This window comes from Rattus norvegicus, chromosome 13 (assembly GCF_036323735.1).
Source record: "Rattus norvegicus strain BN/NHsdMcwi chromosome 13, GRCr8, whole genome shotgun sequence".
Classification (NCBI taxonomy): Eukaryota; Metazoa; Chordata; class Mammalia; order Rodentia; family Muridae; genus Rattus; species Rattus norvegicus.
Genome location: NC_086031.1, coordinates 46,113,917 through 46,128,393, shown reverse-complemented (window position 1 = coordinate 46,128,393; position 14,477 = coordinate 46,113,917). Strand labels below are relative to the sequence as shown.

At 53.7% G+C, this 14,477-nt stretch overlaps 1 protein-coding gene across 6 annotated transcripts in view; it reads left to right on the top strand.

Moving 5' to 3' along the window:
* The window catches only part of Cdk18 (cyclin-dependent kinase 18), a 32,943-nt gene that overhangs the window by 12,312 nt on the left and 6,154 nt on the right, over positions 1-14,477 (top strand). For 4 of the 6 annotated variants that reach the window (XM_063272068.1, XM_063272067.1, XM_063272071.1 and 1 more), the window contains exons 2-5: positions 11,102-11,250; positions 11,447-11,526; positions 12,583-12,708; positions 13,932-13,988. In XM_063272068.1, coding sequence (XP_063128138.1) covers positions 11,102-11,250; positions 11,447-11,526; positions 12,583-12,708; positions 13,932-13,988 — 412 coding nt within the window. Of the gene's footprint in view, positions 1-2,831; positions 9,981-11,101; positions 11,251-11,446; positions 11,527-12,582; positions 12,709-13,931; positions 13,989-14,477 lie in introns of those variants that run through there. The other 2 variants (XM_063272070.1, NM_001100506.1) reach the window with 2 other exon arrangements.

The following is a 14,477-nucleotide window of genomic DNA, read 5'->3' as shown; positions in this document are numbered from 1 at the left end:
GGCTGTGGTTTCCACCCCAGGAGAGGATGAGATCACCCAGGATAGTTGTTGTAGAGGGGAAGAGCAAAGAGCCAAAGAGGGAACTTGGGGTGTGCTGCCTCAGGGGCAGGTGAGGAAGTGAGGTCATTATGGGAGTTGGGGGAAGGGAAGGAGCAGAAGAGACCCAGGAGGTTGGGTTTTTACTAAAATGAGCAGTGAGTCCAAGGCACAAAGCGCAGGAGAGGCCTGGCCCTGGACATGTGCTTTGTGAGGCCAGTGAGCTGAAAGGAGCCCTCCAGGGGCCTGTGCCCTGGCTGCTGAGTGACACAGACAGGGATATTTAGAGAACAGGGCAAGAGCCAGGGCAGCCTAGAGGTTCTCCAGAATGGAGGAGCAGGAAATGGGCCCCAGGCCTAAGTGATCACCTGGACCAGCGAGGGGGAGGCCTTGTGGTGTTGGAGGAGGAGAGAGGGTAGGGTAATTCCCCCAAGCCTGGGCTAGCCAGTGGAACCTCATGGGGTTGGTGGGAGTGGCAAGCTATTGTTTCAGACAGGCCGCTCTGATGGGAACAAGGGAGATTAGAAGAGGGTGACCAGACCGAATGTGGCTAGGGGCTAGTGTAGACCAGGCTGGTGGGAGTGGAGAATAAATAGACTGTGGTTAAAAGAGGCAGGAAATTCCTCTTACATACACACACTCCCTGTCTGTGGGACTCCGAGGTCCCCTGGGACACTAGTGTTTAAAGGCCCCTTCAGGCTAAAGTTAGGCACGGAGACAAAAGCGTGAGATGTGCCGGGCTATCTATCGGGACACTGAAGGGCCTGAACTTGACGTCCTCTGTTTCTGATGATGGTTGTGAGGACGGTGGTGGTACTGTCTGCAGAGCTGTTCTTTTAGGATTTAAAGAAAACCCTGGATAAGGGTTCAGAATTCAGGTTTTTTAAAAAATAATTTTACGTACATGATGTTTTGCCTGAGTGTATGTCTGTGTGTGTGTGGCGGCGGGGAGAGGGGGAGGCGTCAGATCTTCTGGGACTGGAGTTACAGTTAGGTGTGAGTTGCCATGTGGGTGCTGGGAATTGAACCCGGGTCCTCTGGAAGAACAGTCAGTGCTCCTAACCACCGAGCCATCTCTCCGGCTCTGAATTTAGAATTTTTTAAATTTTTATTTCTCTAATGAGAACCAGGTATATTTTGAGGACGCAGCATGATGTTTTGTTACTCACCTATGTCAAATAATGATCGAGTCTGGGCATTAGCAGCGCTCTGCCATGGGAATGCTTCGCAGAGTCTTTCCTAGTCAGCTCTAGTCTCCGTTCTGGGCACAGTCGTAGGAGTTACCTGTCACAGTCCAACTCTGTCCGATTGGCTCTCCTTTCTCCTACCATCCTCCTGCCCCCGCACCCACCATTCTATTCCCCCTCGGTAAGAGCAGCTTCCTGTTTGTCTCTGTGTCTAACTTACTCCACTGACTGTAATCACCTTCACTTGCATGGATGGCAAGATTTCCTTCTCGACATTTGCATTCCCAACTTTAAAATCCACTCATGCATCCTGGGCATTCAGCTGCCATACTTCTTGGACATAGAGAGTCTGCTGCAGTAGAATAGCTCTTCAGACAGATTTCCCTCCCTTTGTGTATACACCCCGAAATAAGATTGCTGGGTCACAGATTTGGGGAGTCTTCTGGTGAGGCAAAAAGGTCCTTTGAGGTGGACTGCCAAGAGCAGCAGGGGAGGAAGAAGAGAGCTTCGAGTGGCAGCAGAGGCTGTGGGTAGTGGGAGATGGACCTACCCTGCTCTTGCTGCTGCTGCTCCTCTTCCTCCTCTGCTCCTCCTCCTGCTCCTCCTCCTCTGCTCCTCTTCCTCCTCTGCTCCTCCTCCTGCTCCTCCTCCTCTGCTCCTCTTCCTCCTCTGCTCCTCCTCCTGCTCCTCCTCCTCTGCTCCTCTTCCTCCTCTGCTCCTCCTCCTCCTGCTCCTCCTCCTCTGCTGCTCCTCCTCTGCTCCTCTTCCTCCTCCTGCTCCTCCTCCTGCTCCTCCTCCTCCTCCTGCTCCTCCTCCTGCTCCTCCTCCTGCTCCTCTTCCTCCTGCTCCTCCTCCTGCTCCTCCTCCTCTGCTCCTCTTCCTCCTCCTCCTGCTCCTCTTCCTCCTCTGCTCCTCCTCCTGCTCCTCCTGCTCCTGCTCCTCCTGCTCCTGCTCCTCCTCCTCCTGCTCCTCCTCCTCCTGCTCCTCCTCCTGCCCCTCCTCCTCCTGCTCCTCCTGCTCCTCCTGCTCCTGCTCCTCCTGCTCCTCCTGCTCCTGCTCCTCCTGCTCCTCCTCCTGCTCCTGCTCCTGCCCCTCCTCCTCCTGCTCCTCTTGCTGCTGCTCCTCCTCCTCCTGCTCCTCCTCCTCCTCCTCCTTCTGTTCCTTCTCCTCCTGCTCCTCTTGCTCCTGGTCCTCCTCCTCCTTTTCCTCCTCCTCCTCCTGCTCCCCCTTCCTGCTCTTCCTGCTCCTGCCCCTGCCCCTGCCACTGTTCCTGCCCCTGCCCAGGGTGTGATCATGAACTCCCCTGCTTCTCAAGGAAGTGGCACTTTAGTCAAGGGTTTGGGAGTAGGAAAGATTGAGGAAGGTCCTGTCAGCCAGGATGTGAGTTTGTTCTGTCTACCAGGCCCAGAGCTGACAGAGAAGAGGGCACTATATCCTATCTCATCACCAGGAAACCTAGAATCTTCTTGAAGATTACAGGCAGGCCTTGACTGAATACCCTCCCATTCCTCTCCCCAAAGAAAAAGGTATTCGATTCTCTACGTGTAGAGGTCCCTGAGCTCCAAGAAGCCAGAGGGTACAGAGTGGACATCAGGAGGGCTGATGGTCTGTCCACATGGAGGGCCAGGAATGGGGTCTCAGGGAGCGAGGAGTGGCCATCTGTAGGTGTTGGAACCAGGTCTGTTCCCAGTGAAGCACCTGCCCGGTGAGCCTCTGGTAGAATCTGCCTATAAGTGACAGGAGTCCAAGAAGAGGCCCAGGACAGGGCCATCCCCATCCCACAGCCTGGAGACTGCCAGATACATTTGGTTCTTCTCACCGCTCACCCGCATTGGGACGCTTCCAACTTTGACACCAAGTGACTTCCTGTGAGACTTTCTGCTGGCCAGGAAGTTGTCCCTTCTGCCCCACCCTCCCATCCTACCACCACTGATGCTGATGTGGAGGGCTAGGACATAATGGAGCCCTAGGGCCAGCCTTTGCTTGTTCACAGGTGGCTCTGGGCAGACTGTGGTTATGGAGGGATGCACAGGTAAACAGGGAAAGCGAAGAAGCAAGACAGCTACTGTGCAGAGTCAGGCATTCTGCCCGGTGTGCCACAATGCTATGGCCAGGGACTCTACAGTCCCAGGTTGGAGATGTCAGGAGCACTGAGGGGAGAGGAGGGCACACTCAACCTCTGGAGGATGAGTAGCTGGCTCTCCTCTGGCACCTGGTCTGCCTGGCATTGCAATCCAGTCCCCTCTTAAGCCAAAGAGAGTCGAGAAAGAGAGTCCAGTGTTACATGGGGGGTGGAGACGGAGATGCTGTACAGCCTCTGCTAGGGCACCCGAGGAGAGAGCAGGGCCAGATCAACTCTCCTGTACTCACCGCAGCTGGCCCGGCCAAGGAGAAAGTAAAGCTAGAAATAGGTTTCCAGCTGCCTGAAGGAGGAGGAAGGGCAGCAGTCCTTGATTACCCGCAGCAGAAAGTTCTGGAGCTCATGGTTGGCTGTGGTACAGTCTTTGCCCTTGAGGAGTCTAAAAGTTGTGCATATGTAAGAAGAAAGAAGCTTCAAGCTGCAGTGAGTTGGTGGCTCAGTGGGCTTCCCAGCCACCCTGAGGAGCCACCAAACCCCTGTTCCTGCCCTGGAGGATAGCAGGCTTGGTTCTGAGTATCTGCAGGCTGCTCCAATGGCCACAGGAGAGCAGTGCTTGTGTATGCCTTCCCCAGGTGAAGGCACCAAGGGGGGCGATGAGGAAGAACATTCCAGAGGGGCGTTGTGTGCGGAACAGCGGAGTGTGGGTGTGGCAAGTACAGTCAACAGAATAGGACCCTCCGGGAAGGGCAGAGAGCTGACTCTCGAAGGACAAGAGGGCCGGGCATGGTAGCGCACACCTTTGATCCCAGCACGCAGGAGGCAGAGGCAGGAGGATCTCTGTGAGTTCAAAGCCGCTCGTCTCATAGTGAGCTCCACCACTACACGGAGAGACCCTGTCTCAAAAACATCACTGAGAGAAAAAAAGGGGACAAGGAGGAGACAGGGACGCAGACGTCAGTGGCCTGTGTACTGGACCCTCGAGTTTGGGCTTCCTGTGAGGGCTGAGCTCACTCGAGGGATTTCTAGCAGGTCAGCACGCCATGTTGGAAGCATGCTGAGGTTGACAGGTGCCTGTCACTGTTGGATTAGAGGCTTAGACGTTACCTCTGCTAACAGGCAAGTCTAAGACATAGGGTGCCTTCCAGGTGGCACGGCCAGGATGTCCTTTGACCCCGATGGAGAACTTTGGTAAGGCTCACAGCATGAGGCTCTTCCCATAGATCTTTCTGGCCATGATGAAATGCTGTATACCCTGACCACTGACCTACAATCCCAGCACCAAAACCAAACAGAAGAAGATGCCTCGGAGGTCCAGAGCCCAACACTTAGCCTCCTGACCTGGCTTCCTGTAGGTTTTGCCCAGCCTGGCCCCAGAAGGCCCTCTCCCGCTTCCTGCATTCCAGAATCTGTAGGAATGTTCGATGAGTTCAGACACTGTCCACAGCATCTGCTTTTTGGCAGTGTGACTTCAGGCCTGTCTATCCCCCTCAGTTCTGGCCACCCCGATGGCCCCAGGCCTACATATAGCCTTTCTCATCCAGCTGGGATAGGGTGGTAGTGAGGAGAATTCTGGCTGCTGCTACTGCCCCAGGCAGCAAGGGGAGCCAACTTCCCTGTGCCTCATCCTCCAGCAGGGTCAGGTGCCGGGCGGGCAGGCAGGCAGGCGGGCGGAGGTTATGGGCTCTGCCAGCTCCCAGAAGTACAGGTTTCCCTGAAGGTAAATGTGTTTGAGGCCTTGCTTATGACGTCTGCAAACTTGGTCAGCCGTTGCCTCTAGTTCCTTAAAATTCCTCCAAGGCACACAGTGGCTAAGTGCCTGAGATAGGGACCGGATGGGGAAGCGGAGGGTATCAGGAAGTCCCCAGATGCTGGTCTGCCTTTGGGAGTGAGGGTCACGCGCCATTGGACTTCAGAAAGCGGACAGCTTCGAATTATATCCTTCAGCCCCTGGCTGATACCAAAACAGCCCTGCCCCCCCCCCCCCCATGCCATGAATGGAGTAGGTGTTCACACAAGCCTGCTGCTTCAGGGCCTGGGCCTGAAGCTGACAAAACCGAAGATCCAAGAGACCTAAAGTACATGCACAAAAGCCACTGGAGGCAGAGCCCGATGCAGCATGGCCCGGTGGGACGGGAGGTCAGTCAGGAAGGTCCAAATGCTTGGTTCAGGCTGGGTAACTGCAGTCAAGTTCAGGTAGGTGGCCCTAGGATGCCTGGAAGGAGTTTGCGGAGAGGATGAGTTTGCTCAGGGATGGCCTCCAGAGTTATGAAGTGACCCTTGCCGCTGCCTCTGGCTCCTTCCTAGTGCCCTGTGTGTTCTGCCAACCTCCATATTCTCCAGGGTAGTGTCCCAAACTCAGGGCATGGATAGACGACATCTGAGGTAGTCCTGGGCTGGGGGACAGCAGGCCAGTGGGGAGGGGCAGTGGGCAGGGCTGTGTTGAAGCAGTACCAAGAGCCACCATGGGCTTTGCTGATGCTACACGTGTGATATGGACTGACTCAGAGGTCATCTGATGTCAAAACTGACCAGCTCCCTCCACCCCCTGGTCTTTCCACCCTAGTTCCCAGGACTGCAGCACGCACCAGGGACTGCTCCACACTTCTGCCGGCTAGGCTGCATGTCCTTGACCGCTATCTTACCCCACATAAAACCTCCCCTCCCAGCCACTACTTCCCTCCCCCACTGCTGCCAGTCCTCTGTCTCTCACTTGGGTCTCTACAGAAGCTGCCTGTCGGGGCTGCTTGCCCATGTACAGTCTGTTATTAACCTGGCAGTCAGAAGGAGTCGATTCAGACATCCACGGGATCTTGACGTTCCTCTGCTCTCGTCCTCCTGTGCGCTGAGATTCCTGCTGTAGCTGCTCTGAATCCCCCAACCCTACCATCACCCCACACTCTCCCCTCAGCACTCAGCTCTGCCATGGGACCTTTGCATTTGCTCTTCCCCCATTGACCTGCTCCCTTCACGTTCTACGTCTGCAGTTTCACCTTCTTAGGGAGCTCTTTTTTTAAAGATTTATTTATTTATTTATTATATTATTTATTTATTTATTTATTTATTTATTTATTTATTTATTATATATAAGTATACGGTCTTCAAACACACATCATTTCAGGTGCCACCATGTGGTTGCTGGGATTTGAACTCAGGACCTCTGGAAGACCAGTCAGTGCTCTTAACCACTGAGCCATCTCTCCAGCCCTAGGGAGCTCTCTTTAATGATTTCATTTCTATTTTATATGCGTTGGTGTTTTGCCTGCTCGTAAGTCTGTCCCCGGGGTGGGGAAGGTATCAGATCCCCTAGAACTGGAGTTGTGAGCTGCTGTGTTGGTGCGGGGAGTTGAACCCATGTCCTCTGGGAGAGCGGCGGGTGCTCTAACCACTGAGCCATCTCTCCAGCCTTTCTGATGGCCCTGTTTAAACTCAGCACCTCTTCCCCTCTCCCTCCTCCCCACTGGGTTCCCCTTTACTGCGCTCGTTGGCATCTACAGCACTACCCGTTTTCACTACATCCTTACCCCATCAAAAGGAGCAAGGCGGGGCTGGAGTGTGTCGTGGTGGCAGAATGCCTGCCTGCCTGTTGGGAAAGAACATTTGCAACCTAGGTCTCAGGGAGGGGGCAGGACTGGGGAGGACCTCGGCTAGAAGCGGGGAGCGATGGTGGTCACCGTGATCCACTCGACACCCCAGAAATTGCTACCTCACTTTGAGCAGATTGATCCCTTCTTGAAGTCTCTGGGGGCTAACTAAAGCGCTCCATACACCGTTCGCCTCCTAGCTGGCTCCCTGCTGGCCTCAGAGTCTGGCCTTTCTTGTGTTCTCATGGTGCACAGTGGCCTAGCAAGGCCTCTCTTTCCCTCAGGCCTGGCTCCTCCCCCCCTTCCCCTGTGACACCCTTGTCTCTGGCACCAACAGGAAGTGCTGGCAGCTGGTGTGTGCCTGGGAGATAAGGAGTTTTTACCTGGGCAGAAGGTAGGAGGCAGGTTGGCTAGGGTCCCATGACCCAGCCTACAGCTCCAGAGGGTCCTCTGAGGTGACCTCCCCCGATGACACCCTGCTGGGTGGCACCCCTACACCACACTTCTCTTTCCCTGGCACCAGTTGCACGGGACAGACCCAGATGGCTCTTTGGCCTGGGGACAAAGGCCACACTGTGCCTGGCCCTGGGCGGGCCTCAGGCTGGGTCACACTGAGCCTTTCTGTCCCTTTCTGTTGGGGATGAGGGGCAGACAGCACCAAGGTGACAGGCCCTTTTCCTGTCGCCCTTCCCCCTCAGCCCCCAAATCTGAGGAGCTGATTCTCCCAAGGCAACAGTGACAGAGCATCTTGTATCAGAGCTGGGGAACAACCAACCATTCACTGCCCCGAGTGCCCTGTCACACCCAAGACCCTATTGGGTTCAATGCCCTAATTGTCCCCAGCAAAGAGAAGTAGCCACTCTCTGCTCTGATCACCATTCCTGCTGCCTGCTCTCATGTCACCATCAGGAAGTCTATCCTTACGTCTAACCTCCATTCCTCATGCTGTAGTGACAGCCATTTCCTCTTGACCACTTCTCCAGCAGAGCAGCTGGTTGCTATTGCTGTGCTGTAGCCCTGCACACCACTCAGGTCAAGCCTTGAGCCTAGAGCATGGGCTCCGGTCTGCATGTCCAGCCTTTCCTCTCGGTTCTGACCTCCACTCTGCCCTAGGCCAGCTATTGGCTCTTTGCTCCTAACTGAACCCGAGAGCAGATGGGATTTTGGCTCGGTTCTTGTCTTGAAGAAGTCATCCACCCGGAACAAAAGCCAGGGTGTAAATCATGGCAGCTACTGGGAGATCCCTGAGCTAACAACCCATCATGCAATCCCATAAGCCCACACTATAGGCTGACTGCAGGGAGAGCTTTTTATTTTTATTTTTTAGACAGCTCTGGTTCTTCCTGGTAGAGCTGAAGCCGTGAGCAGCCAAGTGCATGTGTCCCTGCATCCCTTAGAGTGGCCTTGGCCATGTGCCCCACCACGTGCCCCATGTCCCTTCAGCTATGGTCTCTCTCTTTGTCTCTGTCTCTCTCTGTGTGTCTGTCTGTCTCTGTCTCTGTCTCTGTCTCTCTGTCTCTCTGTCTCTCTGTCTCTCTGTCTCTGTCTCTCTCTCTCTCTCTCTCTCTCTCTCTCTCTCTCTCTCTCTCTCTCTCTCTGTATCTGTCTGTCTCCTTCCTGTGTCCTCTGCAGCTTTGGGGGCTCCCCTCCAAACCCAGATGGCAGTTTGGAAGGGTGGGCTGATAGCCCTCACTTGAACACCTGAACCCCAGATCCTGCCAACCATGTCTCTACATGCTGGTTATTGGAGAAACTGTCTTAAAAATACATCTTCTGCCTGTCTTGGAGGGACAAGCCTGTAATCCTAGCACTGGAGAGATTGAGGAAGACTGGAAATTCAAGCTAGTCAGGGCTGCATCAAAATAGCCATTGCAAAAGACGAGCCGGCCGGAACCACGGCTCAGTGGTCTAGGGTGCTTGCTGGGCTTCCAGGAGACCTGAGTCCTCTGCCTAGAACCCGTATCAGACATCTCGCAGATGCCCGTAATTCCAAATCTAGAGGATCCACCTCCCTCTTCTGACCCCCAGGGGCACCTGCATCCGCGTGACATATACATATATACATAGGTATACACATAAATTAAAAAAAAAAGTCTTGAAGGTGAGGAGGTAGGCATTTTCCTTGCCTACCACTTGTAAGGTCCCAGGTTCGATCCCAAGAGTTCCAGAAGCTGATAGTTTGGATTTTTTTCCCCAGTGTTTCTGGTCATCCCAGCATTCAGCACACCTGGACAACAATGGACATCTACCCGGAGTGATCTCTGCCCTCTGGTCCTGCTGGGAATGAGAGTTACCAGGCAGGGTGTGACAAGACTTCTTGTCACTGAACCCTCTGTCACCTCCACAGAGCCTCCATGGGTCCTTTCCGTTTAGATGCCACACACAAGGGCATGTGGCAGAGTGGCTGTCTTCTGGGAGCCTTCTCCCAGAGTTCTGCAGAAGGCAGGCGGAGGCCGTAAGAAGAAATGAAATCAATAGAACTCCAGGGGGGCACCCAGGTGGGCAAGGCAAGGAAGCCTGGAGAGCCTCAGCGGTGCGCCACCATTAACCTGAGTTCCCTGGGAGCAGGGATCTTGTTTGGTTACTGGAACCTAGTGTCCGGCACCGTGCTGCGCACAAGACGCCCCACAGGCGGTGTGCTGAACTGACTCCGACTGCAAGCTGCTCAGCAGAGGAGGGCTCAGCTGGCCGTGTAGACAGAGCCTTCTGCTTGAAAAGGCACAGGCCTGGGTCAGGACAGCCTGGGGGCCCAGCTCAGTTATGGTAGGGACAGCCGGGAACGTGGAGTGCAGGGGAGTGGACCTTTTCAAGGCTCACAGAGGAAGGAGGATATATCTGATCGTTAAGCAAAGCAAACATGTTACTGACCCATAATCCTTTAAACCAGGAGGATTCTGGAGGGGCCTGGTTGCCTTGGCAACTAGGTGCTAGCCAGCCACAGGCCTGAGCATCCTCCAGAAGTGGGTTAGAAGTAGGCCCAGGGAGGAGTGCAGATGGCCCCTCCCAAAACAGGGATGTCTGTTGCCTTCCTGATGCCTTCCTGGCCAGGATGGAGAGGTCAAGAGTTATATAGCCTCTGGTTCCTGCAGCCCCACTGTAAGTAAAGGCATTGGGGGCCCCAGGATGGAGATATGGCTGTAAAAGATAGCCTATAGCTGGTAGAAGGTAGGCCTATAGGAAAAGCATGATGGCCCATGCCTTTAATCCCAGCATTCAGGAGGCTGAGGGAAGTGGATCTCTGTGAGTTCTAAGCCTGCCTGGTCTATATGAGTTCCAAGCCAGGCAGAGATTCACAGTGAGACTATCTCAGAGTAGAGATAGAGGAAGGGGAGAGGGAGGGAGAAAGAGAGAGAGGGGGGTAGGGGGCTAGAGAGGTGGCTCAGTGGTTAAGGACACTGACTGCTCTTCCAGAGGTCCTGAGTTCAATTCCTAACACCACATGGTGGCTCCCAACCATCTGTAATGGGGTCTGATGCCCTCTTTTGGTGTGTGTGAGGGCAGCAACAGCGTATTCCTATTCATAAATAAATCTGAGAGAGAGACAGAGAGAGAATAGAATGAAGTGCCCACCTGTAGAAAGCAGAGTTCAGAGGGCCAGCTCCTGCCCCAGTGTCCTCAGGCGAGAGAACCCAGGCTTGCTCAGAGGACTGAGGTGATGGACGGTCCAGCAACATAGGCGTCCCCTTTCCCCATCTGGCTGAGTTTCCCACTCTGTCCCTGACTTGCACACCGCATCTGCATCTGCAGCACAGGTGGAACTGGGCCATGCATTTACTCTCCTTCGATCTCCTTCCTAAGGACCCAGGATGAGCCAGAGAGGGGACATTCTGGTATCAGTGAAAGAGACCACGGAGTCTGAAACCTGCTGACAGGTGGCCGGCAGCTGCCAGTCCGTTAGGCTCCTTCAGAAAGAGCAGATGGCCCGAGGGCCGTGCAGTTCTGACATCCTGCCCTAGAGATCTCTAGACCCCCTGGAGGCTGAATGTCTGGAGTGGCCTCTTGCAAACCTGTAGCTATAGCTATTGATGCCGTGATGCCAGGGGAGGGAATATTCATGGTCAGAAGATAGCTGAGGGTCACTGGAGAAGGGAACAGGGTTAGATCCTGCAATCATGGAGCTGTGGCTCTGGTCACGGGAACCTAAGCATGCCACGTGCAGAACCTGGCTCCCACGAGTCCCCTGTCCACATTGCCTTGTTCTCTCCTCTCTGTCCCAGGACCCACCTTGGACCCCTGCTGATCATGAACAAGATGAAGAACTTCAAACGAAGGCTTTCCCTGTCAGTGCCCCGCCCAGAGACCATTGAGGAGTCATTGACCGAGTTCACCGAGCAGTTCAACCAGCTCCACACTCAGAGGAATGAGGGTGAGGGTCAGGCCACCTAGCTCTTTCCCACCCAGACTCCCTGTGACTGCTGCTGACTAGCTGACATTAAGGAGAAGGGGTGGTGTGCTCTGGGCTGGCGACAGACTGTGGAGTGGGAGGTGGGGACTGACACTTGTCCCACTCAGACATGCCACTCAGTCCCGTGAGCTGTAACCAAGCGTGTTCTCGCCCACAGACGGCAGGGACGAACCTGGGCAGCTGTCTCCGGGCGTGCAGTATCAGCAACGGCAGAACCAGCGCCGATTCTCCATGGAGGTGAGGGTGCCCCTTCCAGGCTGCACGGGTCAGGCATACATCACAGCGGTATATATACATGGCAGGGTGGGTGCAGCTTATTGTGGATAAGTGTGGATTATTTGGCGAGGATATATGCCAAGTGCTAGAGCATTCTTGGTTAGACAATAGACTTTTTATTTTTTATTCTTCGGATATCTTTTATTTACATTTCAAATGTTATCCCCTTTCCTGGTTTCCCATCCATAAACCCCCTGTCCCCTCCCCCTCCCCCTTCTTCTATGAGGGTATTCCCCCTCCCCTACACTGGGGGTCCGGCCTTAACAGGACCAAGGGCTTCTCCTTCCATTGGTGCCCAACAAGGCCACCCTCTGCTACATGCAGCTGGAGCCATGGGTCTGTCCATGTGTACTCTTTTTTTTTTTTTTTGGTTCTTTTTTTCGGAGCTGGGGACCGAACCCAGGGCCTTGCGCTTCCTAGGTAAGCGCTCTACCACTGAGCTAAATCCCCAGCCCTCCATGTGTACTCTTTGGATGGTGGTTTAGTCCCTGGGAGCTCTGGTTGGTTGGTATTGTTCTAATGGGGTAGCAAACCCCATGGTTTTTTTTTTAATTTATTTTATTCTATGTATATGAGTTACACTGTCACATACACCAGAAGAGGTCATCAGACCCCATTACAGGTGGTTGTGAGCCACCATGTGGTTGCTGGGAGTTGAACTCAGGACCTCTGGAAGAGCAGTCAGTGCTCTTAACCACTGAGCCATCTCTCCGGCCCAAACCCCATGTTTTTATAATCCACATACCCATGCCAAGTATAGGAAAAAATGTGCTTATGAAATTACATTATCTGTGACAGGGTGAGATATATGTTCTACTGTGGCCCAGAGAGGAGAAGGAACCGTCTAAAGGTCACACAGCAATCCTTGCAGGGCCACAAATGTTCACCCTTCAGGTGGTTGTGAGCCTGAGGTCATAGCCTGTGGCTTGGCCTTCCCTATAGGGACAGATGATCCAGAATGAGAGGCAAGGGCCTCCTGGGGCCAACATGATGTTCCTATCCCATCTGCCACCTCAGGACCTCAACAAGAGGCTCTCTCTGCCCATGGATATCCGCCTGCCCCAGGAATTCCTGCAGAAGCTACAGCTGGAGAACCCAGGGCTGCCCAAACCACTCACCCGAATGTCCCGCCGTGCCTCCCTGGTGAGTCCAAGAGTGTGAGACACCAGTGTGGGAAGACACTCCTGGCCTTCTTCACCCCAGCTGAAGCCTGTAGTGGTTTCCAGAAAGCTTCCTATGCCTCTGGCGCCACCTGCTGGCCCCTGAGGATTTTGATAAGTAGTCTCTCTAAGTCAAGGACACACCTGGGCATGGAGCCTACAGTCCCTGAGTCCCCTGGGAGCCCCAGAATTTCCCCCACTTAAGACCAATAAACCACTTAACTGGGCTACATAGTTCCAGGTCAGCCTAGGGCACACTGTAAGGTTCTATCGGAAACAAACAAAACAAACAAAACCAAAGCAGGAGTATCTGAATAGGGTTCAAGTTGTGTTTTGCTATGCAGAGATGTGGTTTGAGCATGTGAGCATCTCCGGAGAAGCCACTGTGTACATCCACAAGTTCACTAAAGGGAACAAAGTCCAAAGAGCAACTGGACTCACTTTGATGGAGCGAGATAGGCAGTCAGTACTGTGTGTCCAGCCCCACGGAGAACATTGATTAAGGAAACATTTTCCTGGCCAATGAGAAAAAAAGCCCACACCTCCCCAAAGCGGGGAAAACCCTCAACTATGGTCATCTATTCCTGCTAGAAGGCCACACAATGTGTTATATAGCACACATATGTTATGTAATGCTTAATAAAAAATGAAAGACCTCCCAAATAAAATGAAACAACAAGCAAAAAGCCAACCACATAGAAACAAACAAAAGACCCATCGGCCCGCCCACCACAGGTTTTCAGTCCCAGCTGCCTGTTAGGAGCTTCTAGGAAGCCTCTCTGGTGAGTGGGTTTCACATCTTTTTGTGACTCATCCTGACCAGAGCTGGATGAACTGATGGCTGGGGAACTGGGCTCTGAGGTGGACTCCCACATAGTAGAGAATGACGGGCCCTCTCCCGAGGAGCTGGTAACCTGAGCTGGCAGGCAGCGAGGTGGCAATGGGCAGGCCCGGCATCTCAGTGTACCTATCTCTGACTCACGGAAGAAGGAGTCCCTATTTCCAGAGGGCCTCCAGCTTTCACAGGGATGAAGGGAGGAGAGAAAGAAGGTTTTGAAGCTGTCCTTCTTTGAACTATTAGCCTTGGTTCTTCTCTATAGGATGGGGGCATCTCTCTTCCTTCTCTCCTGGGAACTGGGAGGGAACATTGACTAGGAAGGTCTGCTGGGGCTTTGAATCTCACAGTCTCCCGGGTCTGCTTCCCAGTCAGATATCGGCTTCGGGAAACTGGAAACATACGTGAAACTGGACAAACTGGGGGAGGTAAGAGACCGACGTTGCCCTCTCTGGGCAGCAGGTAGGATGGTTTTGACTCTGTTCTGCCCCTCGTGGCTCCTGACCCATGGAGTCACATTATCCTGGGGAAGCAGCCTGGCCTAGCCTCCATGGATGTTGTTATATGCCCTATGCCCTGCTCTTGAGGACAGAGGTCTCTGCACAGAATCTAGTCTTTCTTCCCCCCTTCAAGTAGCTATGGTTTGGATTTGAATCTTGTTTCTTTCACTTGCTAGTTCCATGACCTTAGCATGTCCCACGGCCTCTCTTCATGCCTCAGTTTCGTTCTCTGTCAAAGGATGAAAGAACCTACTTTACTGTTGGGGGGACTGAGGGGTGACAGGGGACACACAAGGACACTGTTATTAAGCTGCTTTGGCATCACTGTGTCAGGCATGTGGCCTGGAATGGGTATAGGTTTATGAGGGGGAAGAATAATCTGTCTCTCGAGAGCCACATTGCCACAAGCTGAGAGCA